General features: G+C 45.0%; 3 protein-coding genes across 6 annotated transcripts in view; 1 reads left to right on the forward strand and 2 right to left on the reverse strand.

Annotated features, from left to right (window-relative positions):
- The window catches only part of LOC126372819 (uncharacterized), a 43183-nt gene extending 33741 nt beyond the window's left edge, over positions 1–9442 (forward strand). The window contains exons 1-4 of one of the 4 annotated variants that reach the window (XM_050018725.1): positions 6604–7967; positions 8196–8341; positions 8716–8868; positions 9037–9442. In XM_050018725.1, coding sequence (XP_049874682.1) covers positions 8210–8341; positions 8716–8868; positions 9037–9159 — 408 coding nt within the window. In that variant the 5' untranslated portion in view covers positions 6604–7967; positions 8196–8209 and the 3' untranslated portion in view covers positions 9160–9442. Of the gene's footprint in view, positions 1–6603; positions 7968–8195; positions 8342–8715; positions 8869–9036 lie in introns of those variants that run through there. The other 3 variants (XM_050018724.1, XM_050018726.1, XM_050018728.1) reach the window with 3 other exon arrangements.
- Positions 9443–10349: 907 nt separating this feature from the next.
- LOC126372703 (pre-mRNA-splicing factor 38B-like) lies at positions 10350–13462 on the reverse strand. Its single transcript, XM_050018551.1, has 4 exons — positions 13458–13462; positions 12877–13407; positions 12109–12189; positions 10350–10712 (listed from the first exon to the last, which is right to left on the reverse strand). The coding sequence occupies exons 1-4, from the start codon at positions 13460–13462 to the stop codon at positions 10643–10645; spliced, it is 687 nt and encodes a 228-aa protein (XP_049874508.1). The 3' UTR covers positions 10350–10642.
- A 506-nt stretch (positions 13463–13968) lies between these two features.
- LOC126372634 (cohesin subunit SA-1) lies at positions 13969–24992 on the reverse strand. The gene is made up of 20 exons (XM_050018465.1): positions 24311–24992; positions 24064–24234; positions 23764–23968; positions 23465–23690; positions 23046–23169; positions 22542–22720; positions 22054–22176; positions 21879–21981; positions 21669–21800; positions 21434–21553; positions 21024–21182; positions 20623–20832; positions 20191–20355; positions 19586–19771; positions 19295–19463; positions 17301–17431; positions 16907–17077; positions 16457–16660; positions 15987–16131; positions 13969–14982 (listed from the first exon to the last, which is right to left on the reverse strand). Exons 1-20 carry the CDS (start codon positions 24794–24796, stop codon positions 14918–14920), a joined length of 3474 nt encoding a protein of 1157 aa, XP_049874422.1. The 5' UTR covers positions 24797–24992; the 3' UTR covers positions 13969–14917.
- Between the last annotated feature and the right edge of the window lie 76 nt (positions 24993–25068).

The raw sequence follows: 25068 nt of genomic DNA on the forward strand, positions 1-25068 counted from the left end.
GCGCTCTTGTCGGTGGAGTGATCGCCTTTAATACTCCACAGATAGGGCGTGTAGAACGGTGGTTGCCCCAATCGCCTTCCGTTCCGCAGTACACCGACCAATTTCTCAATCGGTGATGTTCTAGCTAGAGCCCTACCAGAATCCATTTCCTCGGCCTCCAACCAGTACTGATACCGCTGCTGCCCGGCATCAGGGGTGCGCTTTTGAAGTAGTGGCGCCTACTCGCTACGTCACAAGATCGTCATAGGACCTAAGTAGCATTTTATAGGTTAGCCCGTCCCAGTGAGCTGGGGCCTGTTTCATAAAACTTACAATTGTAAATTACAACGACAATTTGGTGTTCATTACGTAGCTAATATGAAACTGCAAAATATTCGTCATCACCCACTCCGCAATGTACATCAAATTGTCATTGTAATTTACAATGGTAAGTTTTATTAAACAGGCCCCTGTCGTTGTTTGGTCGGGGACTGCTTATTGTTATATTCGCAGCTAACCATCATATCTGATGGCCGTTCCACTATCCGCCACCTGTGGACCCCGTAGATGGCCTACAGCTCAGCCTACTACAAAAAAATAAAAAAACATATTATTAATGCGACTTAAATTGGTACCTACTATGTTTTTAGCTGTCTGTGTCTCAGCCTGTATCCACCCACTATACTAGGCCTCCTCTCTTTCACGCCATCCTTTTCGGTCCTGTGCAAGTGTCATCCACTGTTTTCTGCCATACCTTACAATGTCATCCCACCATCGGACTAGTAGTCTGCCTAGAAAAAAAAATACTTCGTGAGTATGCGTAAAGCCTGAGTTTCCGAGTTGATTCCAGTGTTCTTCAACATCGTGAAATTATGCACCAATACTGTATGCGGCGCACTAACACGCTAATTTACTCTGTATTTTTTTTTTAATTTGTCTTATGTCTACGTGAATTGCTTAGTAGGCGTTTATTTTCCTTTTTAGTGAGTAAATTTATTCCACAAACGGGTTTTTTGTTGTTTGATAATCAGTGTGTATGATCTATTTGCATGTAGTGGGCCTGTCGCGGCGTCATGCGCCGGCGCCGCGTGCTGACGTCAAGCGCGGCAAGCCCGCATCCAACCAGCCTACTTTCTTACCACTTTGTATTCCAACTTTAAAACCACAAATAAGTATTATTTGGGTTAATTTTATAGCCAGTAGTTATTTTGTTATTGACTGAAGTTCAGCAAAGTGCATAAAATACTGGGGCAAATCAAAGAGCACGCAACACGGTAATACGCGGAGGACCGTGTTGCTCTGTGGGGCAATTGTACTACAGAAGCCGAATAGAAAATACTAAATATAAGTGCGTGTATAGACACTAATAGTAGTAACTATAGTAGCCCTATCTAGAACTCTACCTACTCTAGACGGGGTTATTATATTGCTTGCATTTACCTTACTTATTATCTATTTAGAAGAAGAAGACTAAATTACTTACATGTTACAATCAATATAACGGTTACAACTCTTATAACAGTGAAATATAAATCGTCACGTTATAGTAAAAACCACGTAAGCGCATTTGAATTTTTGTTTACAAAGTAGATTTAATTCAGGTTTTCGTTGTCTCAATATATACCCAGAATGAAATTAATTGAAAGAAATCGAGGTTTTGTTGATGAAAATCACTGAAGAATCAGATTTTTCAAAAAGGCGCTCACTATAAAGCGATATGTAAAATCCCGGATACTCGACCCGCCAGGTGCAACCCACACCGCATACCTATGTAGGTAGTTTCCTGTGGAATTCACGTTCACCGCACATCCGAGTTCCTGAGGTTTTCATTCATTCATCGCTTCGCGAAACGATGAATCCAAAGGCTATTTTTAATAAGCGTTGACGTACTAAGAATGGCTTTCTAGGGTATTTATTTATTATCTGACCTCCGTCAATATTGATCAAGGCATGTTTGTTGACTGGCAGTCGTCGATGGTGTAAGTTCTTGCGAAGTGTTGCGAGGCTCCGAAGTGCGTCAGCGCACCTCGCGCGTCACGGTGTTGCCAAATAATGGTGCTCTGGTAACGGTAGAGGATGTAGACAAGTATCCGCGGTGCAGTTTCACAAGGTTTGGGCGCCGAAACTTTCCGTGATGGCGAGTAGAATGTTCTAGTACCTACCTACATGTTCTAGCTACGCTGTAAACGTTTTCTGAATAGGTATCATTTACTACTCAGTCTGACCAATCAATATCTGAGTAATGGCTTCTGAGGTTCACACGTAATTGACAGCAATGATGAAAAAATATGATGAAATAAATGTCACTTTTAAAACGGAGCAGCATCGTGTTTAAAGCAGTATTATTACCATTTGCACTTTGAGGAGCTCGGTGGCGCAGCGGTAAATGCGCTCGGCCTGCGATTGTTGAAGTTAAGCAACTTTCGCTAAGGCCGGTCATAGGATGGGTGACCACAAAAAAAAAGTTTTCATCTCGAGCTCCTCCGTGTTTCGGAAGGCACGTTAAGCCGTTGGTCCCGGCTGCATTAGCAGTCGTTAATAACCATCAATCCGCACTGGGCCAGCGTGATGGTTTAAGGCCCGATCTCCCTATCCATCCATAGGGAAGGCCCGTGGCCCGTGCCCGTGGACGTTAATGGGCTGATGATGGTGATGATGACCATTTGCACCACCAAGCTTACTTTTGACATGTTGTTTAACCAAACTCTTTTCTTTGTACCAGTATTTTGCCACCCGGACAAAGCATACTGGTAATATGTGCAGAGCGGTCAAGGTCGCGCGGGGACGTCAATGGCGCGGCTCCCCGCCCTCCCCCAGCCCCCCGCCGCGCCGCAGTGAAAGTTAAGTACAGTTATACATATCACGTGCTCTCTCATGCCTCAAAACAAGCCGGAACATGATCCGAGCCATGCAAAACTAGTGCATTAAACCTGTATGAAAGGATCTGAAGTCTTGTCATACTGCTACATCGCTGTTAGGTCACTGACCTACTTGTAATGACGTTGCTTATTAGGTTCTCTATTTTTACTCATAAAATTTTATGTAATAATTTACCATGGCATACTGTTACTTGTCCTATTATTAGTTTCGCATAGTATTAATTTGTCATAACTTTTTAAGCATAATTTTGAAAGTCATAACTACTATAAGCATAATAACTAATGGCAATAATGATATATAAGCATAATTATTATAAGCATAAAAACTATACTCCGAATAAGAAAAGTTTTGGCACATCTTTGAACATTTCTGAAATTTTCCTTTCTGACTTTTTCCTTGGCTGCATTTGATTCATGATTGTGACTTTTTATATTTTTTGCTACTATTTCATGCTGTTGGTTTGGTTTCATGGTGTTGTTGTTTCATTCGGTATACTTTTCGTGTGTAAGATAAACATGCTGGCGGCTTAGGGGTGGCCCAAGGGCCACCCCCGCCGCACCCTAACCTAATGTTATGCCTTGTAAAAATTATGACAAAACACTATTTGTTATTCTAAAAAAGAATTATGGATACCTATTTATATGCGAATCAAATTTATACCAACAAATATTAGTCCAAAAATAAGTTATACCTAACAAAACAGTATTCCTAGATGTTATTATGAGAAAGTACTATTATGCTAAAAAACGTTATGCAAAAAGGATTATGATAATTAAAATTATAACAAAAACATTTATGCATTTTAAGAGAATCCCTGCTTATTATATAGCATAGCATATATAATATAGCATAGATAGTACATGGGGACTAAAAACGCCACATTGAAGCAATCCATCTGAAAAGCAATATTGCAATTAGACATATGCACATACCTAAAGATAATTGCAAGTGCGCAACGTCGAATAGCAATATTGCTTTTTAGATGAATTGCTTGAATGTTCCCTATTCAACTTCCCAGAAGTCATGTCTACACTTGTTGCTTATGGTGAATTATCGTCCGCAACATGGCAGGTGTGGCTGTAGGATAGTAATGTAACATAATAGGTACCTACTTACGTACCTACCTAACTATGCAACACGCTACAGAGAGAGTAAGTAGATATAGATACAGAATTTGTATACTAGGTATTTAAGAATAGTTTATTTTATTATAAAATACAGAAAGTCAACAAACATAATAGTTGAAAACTAATTACAGGTTTCCACTGATAACCCTAAACTAGTTAATATGATATCAGAGAGTTGTGCACAGGCAAATTAAAATTAAAAAAGAGAACATAAAAAGAATATTAGATATCAAATGAGAAGTCGACAATAACATAACATAAGCACACGACTAATCCCAAGCGGGGTAATCAGAGGTACATCTATCGCAAGGCGAACTAAAATACCCACACCTCACCGAGATTTCCTGTTGTTTCTTGTTGGGTGTGTGTGTGTTGTTTTCTGTCTCTGTATACTATAAAGATTAGGACATTTTAATTTTTTATAGGTTATTATATGGTCGTAAGGCCCAAATGCCTTTTAAAATCCAAATCCCATTGTTTAACTATTGTGTCTGGAAATCCGGGCGTTACGAGGATATAAAACAAATGAGCTATAAAAATAATTTTTAATTTTTCAATACAAACCACGAGCCTATAGTTATAAGTAAGTAATTGCCGTGACCGCAACAGGAGTATAGTCTCCCACATCATCACCCATCATCAATTTAAGAGCCACGCTCTTGTCGGTGTAGTCTCCCACACTGACTCGTAAATAATCTACGTCATTAACGACCTTACAACCCGCGAGTGTCATCATGTTATTTCCCACTGTAACGGTTTTCTCGTCGTGTTTATATTATGCATAAAATACGTAAAATAAATGGCTTGTTACGACCACTCGTATAGGAATTACGATACAAATAAGGTACGATTTACGAATGTGAGAATGAAAGAGATAGCCCTGTTCGGAAAACGCGTGACTTAAATCGTAGTGTCACGGATTCTAATCCATTGCATTCGACTTATGTAACTTTTAATTCATGTTTGGGAATTGTTCACGTGGTTTGCAGGATTTGTGCCTAGCTATAGGTTAGCCCCCTATTACATAAGATTTAAACATAGCTGGCGAGGAGTGGGTGTACCTATACACTATGCAGGGTGTTAGTGACATCGTAACGAAAACATTAAGGTTCATATCATGATTCTGAGTTGATATGAAGTGGAATATTCCGTCGCAAAAGTATGGATCGGAAAATAATTTAAAAAAGCACTGAAATTTTCACGAATTTTCTGTCAGGAAAATCCACTTGATATCAACTCAGAATCATAGTAATAATAATAATAATAAACAAAAAATTTAGTAAGTTTAGTATAGTCTGAATCATCCCCCCAGTATTCGTTACGATGTCACGAACACCCTGTATACACCTCTGCCTCCCCTTTGGGATACAGATGTGATGCTATGAATGTGAGAATGATTAATGTAAGTACTTAGGTACACTTTATCATATATAATTATCTAAATACATAATAGAAGATAAATACAGGTGTTATGTGAAAAGACGGTATAATTTTAAGATTAAGATAAGGAAAAGTATAATTTAGGCAGCGCGTGAATGATGCGCGAGCGCGGCGGGGCAGCCCGCGTGACTCAGGCGCAGCACGCGACAAACTCGTGCCGCGGTGACACATAGTAATAAATTCGGCAACATATTGAAAAGCAAGTGACCTGCTAAATTGATATCGTTCCAACAGCGAATTATATTAGTTCCGTACTTCGAAAAGCACGTTAAGCCGTTGGTCATGGTTACTAATTACTGATGCGAGTACTTAAGTAAGTAATAGTGATTACATGAGCCATGTCAGGGCCCTGTGGCGGCTTAATAATAACCCTGACACCAGGGTAGTTGAAGTTGGTCATCCACCTCACAACCCACGCGATAGAAGATTAAACAGATGCTAGTCAAGGCTTTTTTTTTTTTGACGTGACTTATTGTAGGTTTGCCGCAGATGGCATTAACTACTTGGCCGGACAAATGGGGAGCGCTGAAGGCTCTCACCCGGTACAACGTTTAAGACAACAGGCCTGAGGGTGCCCAGTTGGGCGCGAACCTCGGCTCAGGGCGTCGTCTGAGAGGAAAAATATTTGAAAGAATTAATCGACCCTAGTGGGTCGATAGCGATAAGCGCTGAATGAGGGAAATCGTCAACCACGCCGGCGGGGTCGATATCGGGGCTCTGCAGTGTACTAGTCAAGGCGCAGTCGGCAGGAGCACTAGTAATGCAAGACCCACAAGACAGTGGACGTTGATGTCCTAGTCACATTGGTAAGATTAGGATTGGAAGCAGAAAACTGTTTAGCTGCTTATAAAGCTAAAATTTGTTCATCTATAGGAAATATAACATAGCATCTCGACTGTAACTCCGAAGGGTAGACAGAGGTGTATACTACAAACATACACCTACTCCTCGCTAGTTATGTTTAAGTCCCATGTAATCACGGACGAGTCTATTGCCATTATTCGGGCACACCTCCGTGGTCCAGTGGTTGAGCGTTGGGCCCACGATCCGGAGGTCCCGGGTTCGAATCCCGGTGGGGACATACCACAATAAATACTTGTGATCCCTAGTTTGGTTAGGACATTACAGACTGATCACCTGATTGTCCGTAAGTAAGATGATCCGTGCTTCGGAAGGCACGGTAAACCGTTGGTCCCGGTTACTACTTACTGATGTAAGTAAGTAGTCGTTACATATGAGCCATATCAGGGTGCCTTTGACACCAGGGTTGATGGGGTTGGTAATCCACCTAACAACCCACACGATTGAAGAAGATTCGGGCACAAACCCTGGAAACCACATGATATCAAGCGATCAAATTATGCCTGGCAATCAGATAGAGAAAACGTGTCCTAAAAGTGATTTTAGTATTTCATATCCCTGTACAGTTCTAGGAACCATCTCACGCGTAAGTTGCCCTTGTAGACGCATTCTGTGGACGAACTGACGTCCTGGCCATTGACCCGACCACATCCGCGTCATCTCCAACCGTGTGGCGGTCCACACCCCAATAATTACCATCTAATTATACAATACATACTCACGCCCGTAATCCCTAATAGGGTGGGCACTGTTGATAAAACCAAGATGGATATGATGAATCTTATGGTGACAAGGATAAGCCTACGGCCCATAACAATTGGCCATCAAGTTAAAAATAACACAATCCCTCTGTCGTATGTTGTACACGCCCGGGAAGATAAGCAGCTGGACGTGTTGTTTTTTTTTTCTTTTTTTCAGTCCATCATAATAATAACAATAAGCATAGATAAGTAGAGAGTTTGCCGTGTGCCTGTATCGTAATTTATAGTTGTAACATAACATAACAAATACTATATTGTACAAACAGGAAAATAACAAAATACAAAACAAAAGAGAAATAGAATGAGTACAATAGGCGGCCTTATTGCTCAGTAGCAACAAGGCCGTTAAGGATGTGGTAATTACAGTGTTATAAAAAAATATATATTATCGAACAACTAGATCCATTTGTTGTTTGTTATAATTATTAGATAAATAAATAAGTCGTAAGAGTAAGGAAGCGTGCGCGGACTATCTGCCTCGCTCGCGGAAGAAGTGTCGGGGCTGTAGCCATGTGTAAGAGCCAAAAACCAGAAGGCAACAATACTTGGTACTGGGCCACAGTATGCGTCCTGTGGGTCATGCATGATTCATACAAGTAGCAGTGAAACGAGAGCAAACAGATAATCCCGTGTGACGTCAACTTAATATTGACTTACAACCGCACAGTTCGCAAGAGTAAATGTTCTCATGTCTCATTAACAGCTGGAGCATACAGATAAGTTTGTTTACTTTTACATCACCGCTGCTCAATATAAAGCTTAAAAACGTGCATGCCCGCCAGTTAAGCGTTATTAGCCGTACTTAAGTGGTGTGCCTTTCTTGACGATGCCAAGTGTAGGTAATTAGTGAATTTTACTCGGAACAGGAAAGTTTTAGCCTTATGACAAAATCTTTAGGTGGAAAACCCAAAAGATTCTTGTGAGTGTGGAAACAAGTTATTCCTAGTGAATATCGTACCTATTCCACTTTTGTTCTGTCTTCTAAATGAAACTCTATGGCTTTAATAATAAATAAGATAAACAGTATTTTCAAATCCAACTGGTAGCCTATAATTCAAGTTACATTCTTTCAGTCTTATAAACTTGACCTTTCAACGTAAATGTAGCCCAAAAGTATCAAGTTATCAATTTTATTTTAACAACCCAGGTGCTCCCGTCACCATGTTGGACATAAGATGGACAGTGTTAGCAATGATCGCGTTGTGGTGCGCCCGCGCAGCTGCGGTGCCGACGGTGGATGTGCACGCCGTCGTCAACCACACTATCTGCCCCACTGAGTTTACAGTCGATGTGGTAATTATAATTATCTTCTTCATAGGAATATATTAATATCGAAACTCATAATCCAGTTGGGAGAACGTGTGTTAATATTCTCGATTGTTGGAATCATTACAAAGTAGAATTATATGGTACATCGTCCGCATACACTTCAGAAATGTATGTATACTGCGAAAGCAATTGTTTCCAATATTAATACTTAAAAATACCGATTTACATTGAGACGGTTGTTGAACCCAGAAAGGACTTCACGGACTTTAAAAAATCACACAAAATTCAAGTCAGTGCTGACAGTAGCACCGTTTACACGATGGACACGGGCCAGTGGCTTGACCCGGCGTCAGTGAGTCACTCGATGTAAATCGGCCGTTATTTACAATATGTCGCAGGACCCTAACCGCGAGCCGCGGGTCATCAAATACCTGAAGTGCGCGCAGGAGGACGCGTCGGCGCGGTGCGCGCGCGCCGGCATCCCGCGCAACGAGTGCTGCGCCCACCGCCGCCCCGGGGGGCGCCTGCACTGCGTCGAGCTGCACGACCAGGTGACTGCCCACTGACACTTGGCTACTGACCTTTACGTATAGACGGCGATACGGCTCACCACCTGTCACCAAGGTCTAACGAGACACTCGGTAGGACGGCTGTCCCTCTGAATACCCAGTGCAGTGCCCGCAATGTAGTCGTGTGCTAATGTTATGTTTGTCGCCAAGGTGACGGTGCAGTACGTGCACGCCGGGCGGCCGCCCACCAGCGTCATCTACGACGTGGCGGTGGGCTGCGCCTGCATGCTCACCGCCGTGCGCCCGGCGGCCCGCCCCGCCGGCCCCCAGTGATCATCCAGGAGTGTGGGCGGCGGGCGGGAAGGAGCCCCGAGCAAGTACCGCTCACATCACCCTACCGGATTGTATGATAACGGATACCGTAAGCTTGGTCCCAACCATGGGAGGGTTTACCCCCGAATGATGTGTGATATTAAATTATGTGGTACACTGTTACTTTTGGAAAACTTCAGCTTCGGTGCTTATAGCAAAACCGAATAGGTTAAATACTGAACTGACATATTAGTTCCTAATACAATCTAGTAGTAGCCTAAATTGTGTAATGTGTTTTGTGTGTGGAAATATTATAGTCACTAGATGTAATAGTAATTTTATTTTACTCTTTTCCTTTATCTAGATTCCTTAACGACTGTCACATTATACATATCCGTAAGATCTCGCCTATTTCCAATGGAGGTACGTGGAGACCAAATCGTTTTTAGGTACTTTCGTTTGTCTGTCGCCTAATAAATTAATAATACGAAAAACGTATAGTGAAACGCATCAAACTTCAAAAAAATACTACTAGAATTTGAACAAGTAATCGTAGTTTGCTTATATATAAATAAATATCATAACATATAACATAAATAGCCTATATACGTCCCACTGCTGGGCACAGGCCTCCTCTCAATCAACCGGAGAGGGTATAATAGTATTGTATAGATAATAGGGTAAATAAATATCGCAAAGCGATAAACAGTAAAGCCTAGAGGTGTGATCAGCGCGCGCCCCGCCCATACACTCTGAGCGACGCCCCGCGGCGGGCCCGGCTGCAGGGCTCACTCACGTGTCTTAAAACATTATCGATACATTATTACATTCCCTCTGGCGATGAACAATACTAGAGCATACATATGTAGGTATATATTTTTTACATTACACATTTCTAGAAATGTCGTACCGGTCAGCGGATGACTTGGCTGGTATTCTTCCACGACTTTGTTTACCATGACCTCAGTTTGACGCACTTGGAGTGTACAGTGACTCCTGCGCGTCCAGATACCTGCTACATTACACACGAGGTGTAGTGCGCCGTGTTTTTTCTTTACGTCACAAGTTTCCTCTACAAATTCCCTCCATTCACAACTGTTTAACAACAAACTTCACATAATGTATTACGAGAGCGTCACAGCGCTATCGACTGTTTCCTCGCGGCTCGCCGGCACGCGCCGGCGGGGTGGCACCCGCAATAACAACAACCATTTACTCACAACTGTTTATTGCAATAAACTCTGTACTTAGTGTCACACATAATAAACCCGAACACAATGTTCGATAAACTTTAACAACTTCTCAAAAGCAAACTAGAAAAAAATGAAATAAAAATAAGAAAAACCTATCCTTTAGGACAATATCCTCGAAATTGCGATGTCACCGTTACAATTTCTGGATAACAATCATTGAATAAACTGTAATTGGCGTCTTTATAATCACTAATAACAAATGGCCCGTGTATATACGACGGGCGGTGTTCTCTTCACAGGTGGCACTACTGTCAGTCGTAGATGTGCGTGGCGAGCTCGGCCTCGGGCGAGGTGAGGGACATGTCGCGGCTGCCGCTACTCCTGGACACATTCCACGATATAAACATAAAGCTGCACACTCATTAGTATAGGACTATTTTTGAAGATTAACTAGCGGCAAAGAAGGTGGCAAGCGGATCAAGTGGTGCGAGGTTTTCAGCCCGCGAGGCGTGTTGTCTTTCGGCCCGTTAAATCACCCTTAGTCTGTAAGTACATTACATTTCATCAGTCTAAATCCAGTTCATAATCTCATAAAACACTCATGTATGACTAGAGACAAGAGGAAAAACTTAAAACGCTTTATGCTCTGCTCATCAAATATGTGGCAGAAATATAGGGAATCGCATCCTATTTTCATTATAAGCTTATAGACTTGGTGAGCTGTTTCTACTTAGTTTATCATACTATTTATCTTACCTCCTGACGACCTGTGTCTCTCTACCCTAATATGGCTTGCAGGCTTGAGTGTGTATCGTGCGTGTTGTTGCATGTATACGGCATTATGATATATTAATAAGTGGGTATACTGCAACAACCCGCAGCCAAGAAAGGTGGGTAGGTTTGACATCGACGCCGTTATTGTCTCGGCATTACGAAAGATACTTGTCAAATTTGGTTTCGGCGGTTATATTGACTGTTGTGCAAGATATTTATGGTATTTTGTGCTATTTTGTGTGTACACTGTGTGTTATTAAAACTGGCTAGACAAACTTACTGATTGGTGGAATATCTAATATAAGAATGGGCACCCATTCTGCTGGGCCCACGTGTGGTGAACTCCTGGTTACAAGTGCAGCTCGCCAAAGTAAGTGTTATATATTGGTTTATTGAAATGCCTAGAAACGCCGAATAGAAAAACTGAACCACTGAGTATCTAAGTCGTCAGCGTTACTCCGTTTTTCACAGGGTCCACTAACCTAACCTGAAGATTTGACAGGTCCAGTTTTTTCCAGAAGCGACTGCCTATCTGACCTTCCAACCCGCGAAGGGAAAACCAGCCCAATACAGATTAGGTCACATACCTCCGAAAATGCATTTCACGGAACTAATGGGTTTCCTCACGATGTTTTCCTTCACTGAGTATCCAAGTATTAAACAATAATAATAGTTTCTGGATGTTTCTCCAATTCAATTCTTGATTAATGGGCTTCTGTATGATCACAATATGATTCTATAATAATCAGCAACAGCGTGGTGAAGTATGTGTCGAGCCCTCTCCGAGAGGAGCCTTGCAGTGGGAAGTATAGAGGATATTTCAATATTATACTTTTTTTAACGGATAGATACGTGATTAAATGTTAAATAAAGCATAGTATATAGATGAGTATATAGTAGTAGACAGGTAGGTGCCTATGTATAAAGTGCGTGTATGTCTAAAAGTGACTATTTACGTATTGTCCGGTATGTCATGTTAAGAAGTACCAGTGTGCAGACTCACTCGTGTTGGCCGCGATGCACGTCGACGCGCACGCGCGTGGTGGCCGCCACGGCGCTGCAGCTGCTGCGGCTGCGCGTGCTCCTGTACACATGTCAACATGCTTCACTACGGCTGCACGCTACGATATAACACACTAGCGATAACTTCTCACTACTATATTCGTTGGCACATGCAGCTGTCCGTCTCGGCTACTATTTACTTAAGTATGTAGTCGTCTGGGGTCTTTGGCGGCTCAATGGCAACCCTGACACCAGGGTCCATGAGGTCGGTCATTGATCTCACAACCCTTATGATCTTTTAGGATTTCAACTAGTTCACCAAAATCATCATAATTTCGTCAGGCACGCTTTCATTATGCAAACTATCACCTTGCATCTTTTTAATAGGCATTATGTTCATTAATGGTTTGTAAATGATGGTAGAATTCGGATCTGGCTGATTTTGCAATGAAGTTAACCTGACCTGTATACTTAATAGGTAACCGTCCGCAACTTCGTCCGCGCACGGTTGGTGTTTTTTTAGCGTGTTTAAACACCAGCGTAATAAAAAAAAATATGCGTACTTATTATCTGACATTCAAATTAGTTGGGAAATAAAACAGACCGCAAACGTTTTTACGTGTAACGTTGATAGGCAATCAAACATTTTGGTAAACGTTATTTGGGTAAAGGTAATTAGCGTATAATTTTTCAGCGAAAAGGCGGGTAACCCTTTCGTTAAAGACGGTTATTTTATGACAAGATATTCGATAACTTGGATGGTATTTACCTGGGTGTAGTCTGCGGTTCTAGTACAGCTTGCGAGTTGCGAGAGTTCCTCTCGCGCGTCCTCGTCGGGAACGTCTGCTCGCCCGCACTACTACTCTTGCTTCTCTTTCTGTCGTTCCCTGTATTCACATCGTCTTCATCTTCTCCTCTCGCTCTTTTCTTGTTCTTCCCTACATTGTCATTTTTATTTTCCCCGTTATCTTTTTCAGATCGCTCCTCTTCGTAACTGTCTTCGCTGTCGATGACGGCGCGGCCGCGTTTGCGTTTACGACTTTTCGTAGCAGTCTCTTGAGATGTTATAGATGCCCTCGGGGTGAGAGAATCAGAGTTGCGTTTGGTGGTTGGAGTGGTATGCACGTCAGGGGAGGCGGCGGCGATGCGCCGCGAGCGGCGGGCGGGGGTGGCGGGGGTGGCGGGGCTGGAGGCCGAGTGTATGGAGGCGCTGCCCTCGCTGGAGGAGGGCGGGGCGGCGCGGCGGCGCGGCAGGCGGGCGCGGCGCCACACCAGCGGCAGGCGCCCGCGGCGCCCGCGGCTGGCACCACCACACCGTGTTAGTCGGAAGGGTCACATGTAGCCTCTTACCACATTATACTTTTTTATTTTTAATTTAATACTTATGAAATTAAATAAACCTATATATCAAAAGCCATGCAAATAAACTTAGCTAGTCAGCTACGCTACGATATCGACAAATAATAATTATAAGCTGCCCACACGCACCAACAGAACCAAAAATAACATATTACAAATTCAGAAAAGAACAACCGATTTGATTTTTATAATCTATATAACAGAACTGTCGTAACAAAAAAAGCACAACGAACACACGAGTTAAGGCACGTAATAAAAACCTAATAATTTTAAACACACATGTATTATAATAACTTACACCTCTCCGCGCGCGCCATACAAACATCAATTTGAAACGATCTCGGATCGCGTGTTTTATCACTTCCTAATCCTAAAACAGTTTTCACCTTTACTTGAAAACAACATATTTTTTCACCCAAATGGTGACTTTTGCATTATGCTTTGGTCGAGGTTAGTGCGTGCAATCACCGTTAAGTAGTAAAGGACAACACATTCATAACAAACGTCGTTTAATATAAAAATATATCACCTTACTAACTACATTCACAATCATCAAATACGGAAACAATACATGAATGATTCAATTTATTATAATTATTCTACACTAACTACATAATCCAATTTATAATACAATAATAAAACATAGTGATAAATCAAGTACTTAAAATTACAAAATCAATTTTTAAGTGTTACAAATTGTTATAAGATTTCATTAAATAAACAGATATAATTATATAAATAGTAAGGCCATGATTTGATAGTCTACCTTGTGGAATGAGATATAAAACTGTATAAACTTCATTTCCTTAGAACAATATTATATACGTGTACCACTCGAGTAGGTCGATGATAGAGTAGCGAGACAGTGCGGGAGGTGTTGCTTCGAACGTGAACGTTATTTTAAGGAAAGCAGCTGTTACAATTGTTCCACTAGCCAATAAACTGACGTCCCACTTGATTGTTTGAACCCACTTCCCACTTGATTGAACCAAGCCTATATCTCAAAAACATTTAAGTTTCATGAACAAAATAACAATGATTATGATTTCATACGATGTTGTACAGTTATGTCGTTGAAACATTGATATATAAGTACCGTAGATTGACCATGAGCGCTCAAAAAGTGGGACGAAAAGTTGGAGCAGAAATAGCGATCCATGCTCTGACGTTCCGTAGTACGCGATTAACGACTGGCAACATGTGGATTATAACCTATATATTTTTTGTCGAAAGTATATACCGCTGCGTATGAATGTATAGCTAAGTTACCCTCGAGGTTTTGTCGCAATTTTGTATCACACGCTTTATCTACGGTACCTATATATATCCAATGGGGGGAAACAAGTAGGTACCCCCTCGCGGCACAGCGTCGCCCCCCATCAACTCAGTCAGGCGGTACACGTATAATGTCGTATCAAGTACACTATGCTATGTTAGTGTTGTGTTGCAGCTCACCCGGGCTGGTCGGCGTCAGAGTCCGCGTTGTCGTCCGCCTCGTCTTCCTCGTTGTGACCTCCTACAACAATGAATATGACAAATTAAAGCTATAATCTAACGCTTACATAAGACTTACACGTAGCTGGTGTGGGGTGAGAGTATATTATTATATTATATACCTCTGCTACCCGGCGTGACGTTATGAATGTGTATAATATAACGGAAAACGTTTAGAATTACTAAAATAAATCAGGCAGGAAGTAGGAGAGACAAGTTGAAATCTAGCTTGTACAAATTTATAATAACTAGAGAAAGTCTATGTTCAGTCCCTAGTCGTCTATGCGTTCAGTCGCTAATCGTCTATGTGTTCAGTCCCTAGTCGTCAATGCGTTCAGTTGCTAATCGTCCATGCGTTCAGTCGCTAATCGTCTATGTATTCAGTCCCTAGTCGTCTATGTGTTCAGTCCCTAGTCGTCTATGCGTTCAGTTGCTAATCGTCCATGCGTTCAGTCGCTAATCGTCTATGTATTCAGTCCTTAATCGTCTATGTGTTCAGTCCCTAGTCGTCTATGCGTTCAGTCCCTAGTCGTCTATGCGTTCAGTCGCTAATCGTCTATGCGTTCAGTCCCTAGTCGTCTATGCGTTCAGTCGCTAATCGTCTATGCGTTCAGTTCCTAGTCGTCTATGCGTTCAGTCGCTAATCGTCTATACGTTCAGTCCCTAGTCGTCTATGCGTTCAGTCGCTAATCGTCTATGCGTTCAGTCCCTAGTCGTCTATGCGTTCAGTCGCTAATCGTCTATGCGTTCAGTTCCTAGTCGTCTATGCGTTCAGTCGCTAATCGTCTATACGTTCAGTCCCTAGTCGTCTATACGTTCAGTCCCTAGTCGTCTATGCGTTCAGTCCCTAATCGTCTATGCGTTCAGTCCCTAGTCGTCTATGCGTTCAGTCGCTAATCGTCTATGCGTTCAGTCCCTAGTCGTCTATGCGTTCAGTCGCTAATCGTCTATGCGTTCAGTCCCTAGTCGTCTATGCGTTCAGTCGCTAATCGTGTATGCGCTATGGGTTCGTATCGTGTGCCGTACGTGTGCGGCGCGCGTAGTGCTTGCGTGCGGGCGTGGGCTGCGCGCGCTCGTCGGGCGCGTCCGTCAGCAGCGACGAGCGGTAGTTGCTGAGCGGCGCCCACTCCTCGCCCCACTGCATCGACATCGGCAGCCTGCTCTCCAGGAACTGGAACAACAAGCATAACACATGTTTATCGGAACTTATCGAAGTTAACACATACACTTATAAGTTACTGGTAGAATGAGAAGAAAAATATGCGCAAGATCGTTATAACGTGAATATAACTTCTTTCATTCATAGCTTAGTATTTGTCGCTTGGAAGAGACAAAAAGTGATAAAAAACGTAGCGTGCGTAGTTTCCAGGATTTGTGCTCGGTTAATGGCAATAGGCTAGTCACCTGGCAGGGAGTGGGTGTATACATATTATGCTCTACACCTCTGCTTACCGCTTCGGTGATCCAGGCGTTGTGGTATGTCATGTGGAGCGTACCTTGAGCACGTGTCGCTTGTCCTGGCGCAGCAGCTTGGCGGAGAACTCCGAGAGCGCGTCGAGGAACAGCAGGTTGGGGGCGGGGTGCGGCGGCGCGGCCTCCAGCGCCGCGAACGCGATGCCGGCGCGGTGCAGCGCCGTCAGCGCCTCGCGGTTCTTCACCGCGTCCAGACCGAACATCACCGCGAAGCGCTTCGCCAGCTCCTGATACACAATTTATTATTCAATACAAACGCGTGTTTATAGAAAAGTTTGTGTCACGGGACTTGAGATCGACACACGACGCCTTGACTTCCCTCTTCTTTGCGCTAAAGATATAAATCTACAAAAATACTCCTGCAAAGCAGCCATGTTATCTGTGTCGAGGGTCGAAGGTGTGCTCAAGCACACCATATAAGTGTCGTTCCCACATAGTAGCTACAGGTGCCAGCAGTGTCACGCGCGGCGTACCTTGAGCTCCTGCAGCTCGGGCAGCTGGCGGTGCAGCGCGGCGTGGCTGGCGCGGCAGTCGCAGTACAGCGCCTGCATGGCCAGCTGCATCGTCATGGCGCAGCTCTGCTTGTTAATCTCGCGCGCCTTGCTCAGCGTCGCCTTGATGATGTCGCCGTAGTCGTTGTAGCACTGCAACACACACACACGTCTCCCTCGTATTTTTCCAAATATTATTACGTCTGTACCATAGAAACAGGTTAGTAACGTGCAAATTTAAACCTTATAAGAGTTACAATGATCTCCAATCTTCAGGACTCAACGCAATGGTATGTTGTATCTAACAGCACTCAAAGACCAAAAACATCTGTTTGAGATGCCATTATCCTTTCTTATTTTTTTTATTCGATTGTACCTTGATATAATGTTTGAAGACGTCAGCGGCGCGGCGCACGGGCGCCACGTTGTACACGATGAGCTTGCAGTACGCGGCCAGGAAGTTGCGCCGCTTGTGAAGCTCCTCGATGCGTCTCTCGTCTTGACCGTCTGCAACGTACGACCGTGCTGTAGTACGCGGGCGAACAGCCGACACCACTGGCCACGCCACCTCCTAGTTGACGCATTATGACCGCCAAATAGAGAGTGCAAGCTAAGACGTCACGTGGCCAGCGTCCAGTCCATACGATGGCAACATCACCCCCACAATGACTAAGCGCCAGCAAAATAAATGTACAAATAAAACAAAACAACAACGCCATCGTTTAGTACCGCACAAACCAAGTATTCCATGCATTGCCACGTGCGGCCTACTGCTGAGAGTAAGAAGCGCGTGATGTGCGACTGCGATACACAAATTAGTTGCAGAAAATCAGCTCCAATTTAGTACAAGCCGCGCCCCTGCGGTAACGCGTGCGCGGTACAACGTCGCGCCGTTACTGCAGGTCGAGTTTAGTAAACTTAGTACCGTCGATGCTGCATAACCAAAACGAAAGGAACCGAGACAACACGGCACAAGACATGCTCATCGTTTCCCAACGAAACGGAACTGCGATCCGAGACCGCGAGCGTGCGCACTCCTCGGACGGCCCGCTCATTATAAGGGTTACATCTCGGCCGGGTGTCGGCGGCCGACGATCTCGGATCGCATCAGAGCGGGCGCGACATTTTCCCTTAGTAATGTTAGGTGACGTCACACGCGGAGCACACCGAGCGTACGGGCGGACCGAGAAAAAAATATGCATTATCGAGACGCGGCGGGTCGCGGGTCGCGGGGCGTCAGGCTCGCGCATTACTAAGGCAAAGTCGGCCGCCGTCGCTGCTTGCTTACCCCGAGCCGGCGCCGCGCCACATGCAACCAAACACCAACGTTACACGTGCGCCCGCCCCGCCCCGCCGCCCCCGCCCGCCGTGAGGTTACGGCTATCACGGGCGGTACAGTTTTATCATAAGATACGCACGGAACGCGAAACTACTATTTTCCCACTTGCTCCGGTACGTAATGCGCGCCATCTTATGATAAAAGTAACGTAGCGGGTATGAAAATCGGGCGACGGGGCGGGCCGGGCGCATGCGCGGTGCACGCCACTCCAAATAATGCATATTTTTCCTCGCTGTCACAGTACGCACGTGAACAGACAAATGTAACACCGTGAAATGTACACGCGCTTAAAATTACAAACAACGAGTAATCCCGATGAATATTCTATAACTGCGTCACACATAGTATTTACTATGGTCCTGAAATCCTGAAAGAAGCCCCTCGTCATTATTTTATACACCATTTATATTCCAATATAAAATAAAAACAATTATAAAATTCCAAAACATCTCTATCAAATGACACGATAATAAACGTACAGCGATACTTACAAACTCCTAACTCGGAGTACAAAGTTCAATCAAGCCACGGATAAGTTGAAATGTTAAATGTACATACATACGAGAGACCCTAATTCGACGCTACAAAAGTTACAAGATTTAGTCCATAGTCAGCGAAAGATATGATTTGATTTAGGCACTTTTTTCATCAAATACCAACACAGTTGTTCATCCATCACTTACGTACATAAAAAAAAACTTGTTTGTAATATCTTTCCATGTTAAATAGCATCGCGCGAGCACGTTCACAATCAATCGTTGCAGCCCATACTACGATAACACTAAGTATAGAAGGGGCACTCCGCCCTGCATCGATATCAGCTGGATTTACCTCACCCTCCCAATGGGAGCCACTTTAATCGCGCGGACTTATGCCTCGCACGCGAATGAGATTTTTGTATATAGTGTCTTGGGTGTGATCCAAGTTAGGTCCAATATGATCCATGGCCAAATCTCTAACTTCATGTCGAATTAGCAAACAGCATTGTGTATACTGTAATGTAGAGGTAGTAGTCTGTGATGTAAGCATACCGTAGTTGTGGTGCACGAAGACGAACTCCTGTATGAAGTCGTTGAGCAGGTCGGCGAGGTCGGAGTCGCACTCGTACACCAGCTGCTTCATGGCCGGTACACCCGCGTTGTGGATCGTGGCCAGGTGCTCCGCGAAGAAGATCAGCAGGTCGCACAGGCTGGTGTACGCCTGCGGGAGGGAGGATTATGATGTCACACGATGAACATCTTTATTCCATTGGTGCCATTTAGGGGAGGGTATTCAACATAAGCTGGTTGTGGCCGCAGTGGGGTGCTGGTGGTATATCCTACCTCCTCGCGCAGGTCGGGCGTGACGCCGGCGCCGACGATGGCCCGGCAGTGGGCGCAGTAGGCGTGCAGCCGCTCCCGCAGCGCGGCGGCGGCGGCGTCCTGCGCCGGCCCGGCCGCGCGCTCCTCCAGCTCGTGCAGCGACCACAGCACCGAGTAGAACAGCGCGCGGACCACGTACACCAGCGCCTGCGAGGGGGCAAGGTGGGGCACGACATCAAGAACAAAGCTTCCGTTATGAAACGTCACAAGGCAAGTCCATAATTTGATCTTAATAAGGGCCCTCACGGGGCATTGCAGACTCAACGAGCACCTACATAGAATGGAGCTGACCGAGTCCCCTTTATGCAGATTCTGCCTAAAGGAGGGTGAGACGCCAATACGTTTCACATCCATAGAGGGCTATACTCCATACGAAAGTTTTGATGCATCATTTTCTGATTGCTTTGGCTTGAATATTGTTATGGAAGGCTTGTTTTGCCATTGCTATTCCATAATTTACTCATTTGGAATGACTTTCTTTTTTATAACAAACAGACCTAAGACCATCCAAGAAGACTTTAAATAATTTCAACCTTACCATATGCACAATTATTATTGAGGCTCACCTGCGGCGGCATCTGCGTCTCGTTCTGCTTGACACACTTGGGCAGGTCCTCGAAGAGAGAGTCCCAGATGTTGGTGTCGTTGAGGTTGTGGCACATGTACATGATGGACACCTTGCGCAGCGAGTTGATCACGTTGAACACCTCGTCCGCGTCCGGGGTCTCGCCCTACACACAATGTACACCACATGTTAGTATACAGGATCTACATCTGTTAATTCGGACGATTATACCTAAAGGAATATAATAGATTTTGAGCAAGAACTTTACATGTCATTTTATTTTCATGCGCTCAGTTCAGACTTACATAAGAGGTGTCGAACACAGATATTGAGCGTGGATCTTTACATGTCTAGTAGACGAATTTTAGGTTATTTAGATGATGTGATGACGCTAGCGATTGGTGGTTGCAAAATCAGCCACAAGCACACGTACCCCCTCGATGAGGCTGCGGTAGTCGTCGATGGCCTCCTTGTACCGGTTGACGCACATGTCGGTGATGGTGGCCCGCGCCACGCTGCAGCGCGTGTGGGCGCCGTGCGGCTCGCACAGGTACTCCAGCGTGCGGCCGCACTGCTCGATCACTTCCGCCTCCGTCTGCACCGACACCACGTCGCGGATCTTGTTCAGCAGCAGCGTCAGGTTCTGCCGGATGACAGCATGATTATATTGAGGTGAAATTATCATAACAGGTGGCTGACAGGTCACGGGTACCTTCACATCACTACGCTGTAGCTCGAACGCTGCAATCTGTAGCGGTTACTCAGAGCTCAAAGTCGAAGTACACGACCAGGTTGGCCAACTTCTCTATCAAGTGACATGTTAACAGTACTGACCCCTTCCTGCCGCTGCGTGGTGTAGAGCTCGAGGTCGAAGTACTGCGGGATGGCGACCAGGTTGGCCAGTTTCTCGGGGTCGGCGCCGAACTTGTCCAGCAGCGCCGGCAACGTCACGATGAAGTGCGTCGTCATGCGGATGCGGTCGTCGCTCACCACCTACACCAACATATCAAATAAGTCAAATCTTAATTACAATTTACATGATATAAAAACACCGACACTAGGGTTGTTAAGTCGGCCATTGCAGAATCTACACGAGAGAAGAACATAAATCTGAATCTATGACTTCCATCCGTGACTGTTTTGTCTTTTTTCTCCAGGTAATTTCATTATCTCATCTGCCGTATGGATGTGCCGTGGATATGGGAGACGGTGTGAGTATAAATATGGGTCTGGGTGTGCGCTACCTTGGCCTGCTCCTTGGAGAGCACGAGGTGGTGCTTGCGTGCCGGGCCGCGGCCCACGGGCGGCTCCCCCGTGCTGGCCTGCCGCACGCAGCACACCATCAGCTCGATCAGGGACGACTCCTGCCAAATTAAAGCTCATTACGGAAACTAGTCTAACAGACCCGCACTGCACTCAGGAGTGCGGTGCGGTCTGTCAAGCTCAGCTGGGAAACGTGGTTCCTTGTACAATGCTCACCTGTCTGTTGTCAAGCGCCTCCTCGCCCGGGCCCGCCTCCTCTAGGAGCAAGTCCGTCATGCACTCCCAGTCCTTCATCATAGGGTTGGACTCGATCAGAGAGTCCACCAAGTACGCGCCATGCTCGTGCAACTGACACACACAAACCACTATTTAGTAATACGCTTTTAAATAGTGTACTTGTAAACCTTACAACCTCTGCGCTGTTACCTCGGACTCGATGAAGAACTGCACGAGGTCGCGTATGAGCGGCGTGTTGGGCAGGCGCTGCTTGCCGCGGCGGGAGCGCGCGGGGGTGGCGGGGGCGGCGGGGGCGGCGGAGGGCGCGCCGGCGGGGGCGGCGGGCGCGGCGGGGGCGGCGGGCGCGGCGGGGGCGGCGGGCGGCTCGGCGCGGAACAGACGCACGTTGAGGAACTCGCCCGCCGCCGCCGCCACGCCGCGCCACGACGAGTACACCAGCTCGTACACGTTCTCGCAGTCCTTGTCCGTCAGCACGTCCGGGTGCATCCTGGTGCAAGTACCACGTATACATTACGCACGATCTGAGATTCTACACTTTCATTTTTATATATTGAGTGTTTTTACATTGAAGGTGCTGGATGGACCGACAATCGATAACCCTTTTTAATGAACCATTATCATTTATAATGGGAGTTTTTTTTACATCTGATAGAAATGATGTAAGATACTAGATGTGATGTTTCATTAAAAAATATGTGAGAAAAGTACAAAAATAGGATAACATGTAAGTTATAGAAAAAAAAATGCATGCGCCGAGTCGATAATCAGACCAACAGAATGGAGCATCATTGCAAAATGAACATTACTGTGACATTGCATCACAACTATACATTAGATACTGTTGGCACGTACTTGAGTATAGCGATGACAAGTTTGACAGCGTGCACGGCGACGTCGGTCTCCTTGTCCAGCGACATGGACACGATGCGGTCCTTGAACTTGGACGTGAACAGCTCCAGCTTGCCCTTCAGCTCCTCGCACGCGTACAGCGGCTGCAACGCCTGCAGGCAGCGCAGGCGCACCTCGCCCACCTGCCGGCCAATACACAAGCATTATCGATGCATGCCGACGATATTATTACGATGGAATGGCGACGAACGATATCGATCGACAGCAATCTCTAAGTAACAACTGACTATCGATATCGACTTCCATCGTATCGTCGACGGCATCGATCGACTGGTGGCATCCAATTAACAAGGCATTTTCTGAGAACGTTTTAGGTAATAGTATAATATATGTATAAGCCAAATATTTTGATGTGAATCTTTTCAAGAAATGTTTACCTCTTGCATTGGGTTTCAAGTGGATTTACTATAAATGTTTCAGTTTCTATTGCAGAACTGACTAGCTAACCTTGTCGTGCAGTGTCCAGCCAATGTACTTGAGGTACAGGTCGTCGAGGAAGTGCGCGGGGAACTTCTCCATCCAGATGCCGATCTCCGCCATGGTGATGGCGCGGATGTCGGGCAGCGTGTCTCTAAAAACATACATTGAACATTACAATCTGCTTCTGTATCTTGGTGCATTGACTATCAATCTTTAAAAACAAATACTGGTTTTTCAAAATGTACATTTTGAGGTCAAGTCGGTCAGGAATATTGGATGGGAGGGTGGCTAAAGACAACATGCAATGGAAAATACTGAATTGTGGAATATACTATCAACATGTCTCCAAATGAAAACCTACTTTGGAAATGGCTTGCAATAAATTTATTTTTTTAAACATTTTAAATGTAGTGCAATAAATTGTCAGAACAAAACAAAGAGTGTACCTATATCTGTGCACAAAGACAGACTTGAACATATATGAAAGCATGTTCTTGATTTCCTCCATGTTCTCCTCGAGCTCCTGTCTCTTGGCCACCAGCACCTCTAGGCGGTCAGAAGCTCGCTTGTCGCGCGCCTTCAACCGCTCCGCCTCATATTGACGCAGGCAGTTGTCACAGTTCACACTCGTCAGGAGAGCCACATCTACCAGTGCTGTCATCAGCTTCATTACTGTAACACATTGTGTGCTTATTAGATGTTATAATTTAAGGTGTAATATTTGTACCACCCTATAATAACTTACCAGCAAGCGTAGCAGTGTGTCTGAAGGCTCGCACTTGAGAGTCAGATAGTCCAGTGAGCAGAGATATGATGTTGTCCATCAGGTACTGGTCATAGATAATGGAGTATTGGCACATCTTCACCAGAGTCTGGATGAACTCACAAAAGTTGGAGCGGAACTTCTTCCAAGTTTGCCCAGTCATAATAAGTGGATACTCTCCACTTTCCTATGAACATTAAAAACAAGTTGAGAAGTCAGTTTGGAATGCAGCACTTTTTCAAATAACAATACAAAAACTATTTTAAGTAATATTCAAGCTACCTCATCAAACTCCTGTGTCATTTTCTTGATAATGAGTGTGTGATCCATCTGTGCCATGTCAGGAGTAACCTTGCCGCGACACCCGGACGAATTGATGAAGAACTGCATCAGCTGTACCAGTGCACCCTCACGGTTGGTCTTGTATTGCTCTATCCACATGTCTACTACTTGCTGCAGGGAAATTAAACAGATAAGTGTAAGAGAATGTTGATCAAGCAAGCCAGAATACTAAGAATGTTATTCTTACATTAATTGCAGTCTTGTTGAAGCGTAGGATATTATAAAGGCTGTTTTCATCGTCTCCCGGCAGCAGCACCGGCGGCGGCGAGTAGGCAGGTGGAGGCGCGGCGCCTCGACCGCGGCCGCGGCCACGACCGCCCCTCCCGCGCCGGCGCAGAGGCGGCGGCGGCGGGGACTCCGCCAGCCGACCCACATAGCCGCCGTCGCCGCCGCGGCCTCGGCTACGAGTTATGCGTTTCGTTGGCGCTGGAGAGGGAGATCGCGGGTCCTCCTCTTCGTGGTGAGACTCGTCGGGGTCTTCTCTTGGCGCCTCAGCGGCCGTCGAGTTGGCAACAGCGCCAATGTTGAACCCAGAGTAGTTAGGGTTAGGGGTCTCCGGCTCGTGCACGGACTGCCCTCCGTAGTCTGTCATGGGAGTCGCCGGCGTCATGGGGTTCGCGTACTCCGGTGGAGGATCATCCATCCGGATACGTTTCCCGCCGCGCCGATGCATTATGTTTACCGTTTGTTTATAACTACACTATATACAAAAAAAATAACCACTGTCTCATATCACATTGTATTTTATACAAGTCTTCAATTTTTATTCAGCGAACCGCTGCTGGCTAGATACCTATTGATTATTGGAATTCTTTCACAAAAAAATAACACTTCGACGCGCGCAGCCGCCATTACACATTATAGGGATGTGATGTAGTGTAGATAACTTTTTGATAACTTTACTTGATTTATTTTTTACGGTTTTTATTTGATATAGCTCAGTTT

Source organism: Pectinophora gossypiella, chromosome 14, assembly GCF_024362695.1.
Source record: "Pectinophora gossypiella chromosome 14, ilPecGoss1.1, whole genome shotgun sequence".
NCBI lineage: Eukaryota > Metazoa > Arthropoda > Insecta > Lepidoptera > Gelechiidae > Pectinophora > Pectinophora gossypiella.

Coding starts and splice junctions, on each gene's coding strand:
- LOC126372703 (XM_050018551.1), bottom strand. Junction 12,190..12,876: donor GAACCGCAGACTACACCCAG/GTAAATACCATC, acceptor ACATGTGTACAG/GAGCACGCGCAGCCGCAGCA. Junction 10,713..12,108: donor GTGCATCGCGGCCAACACGA/GTGAGTCTGCAC, acceptor GAATGTGTCCAG/GAGTAGCGGCAGCCGCGACA.
- LOC126372634 (XM_050018465.1), bottom strand. CDS start 24,796: ATGCATCGGCGCGGCGGGAAACGTATCCGGATGGATGATCCTCCACCG. Junction 22,721..23,045: donor GCTGGACACTGCACGACAAG/GTTAGCTAGTCA, acceptor ATTGGCCGGCAG/GTGGGCGAGGTGCGCCTGCG. Junction 19,464..19,585: donor CGCCCGACCTGCGCGAGGAG/GTAGGATATACC, acceptor TCCCTCCCGCAG/GCGTACACCAGCCTGTGCGA.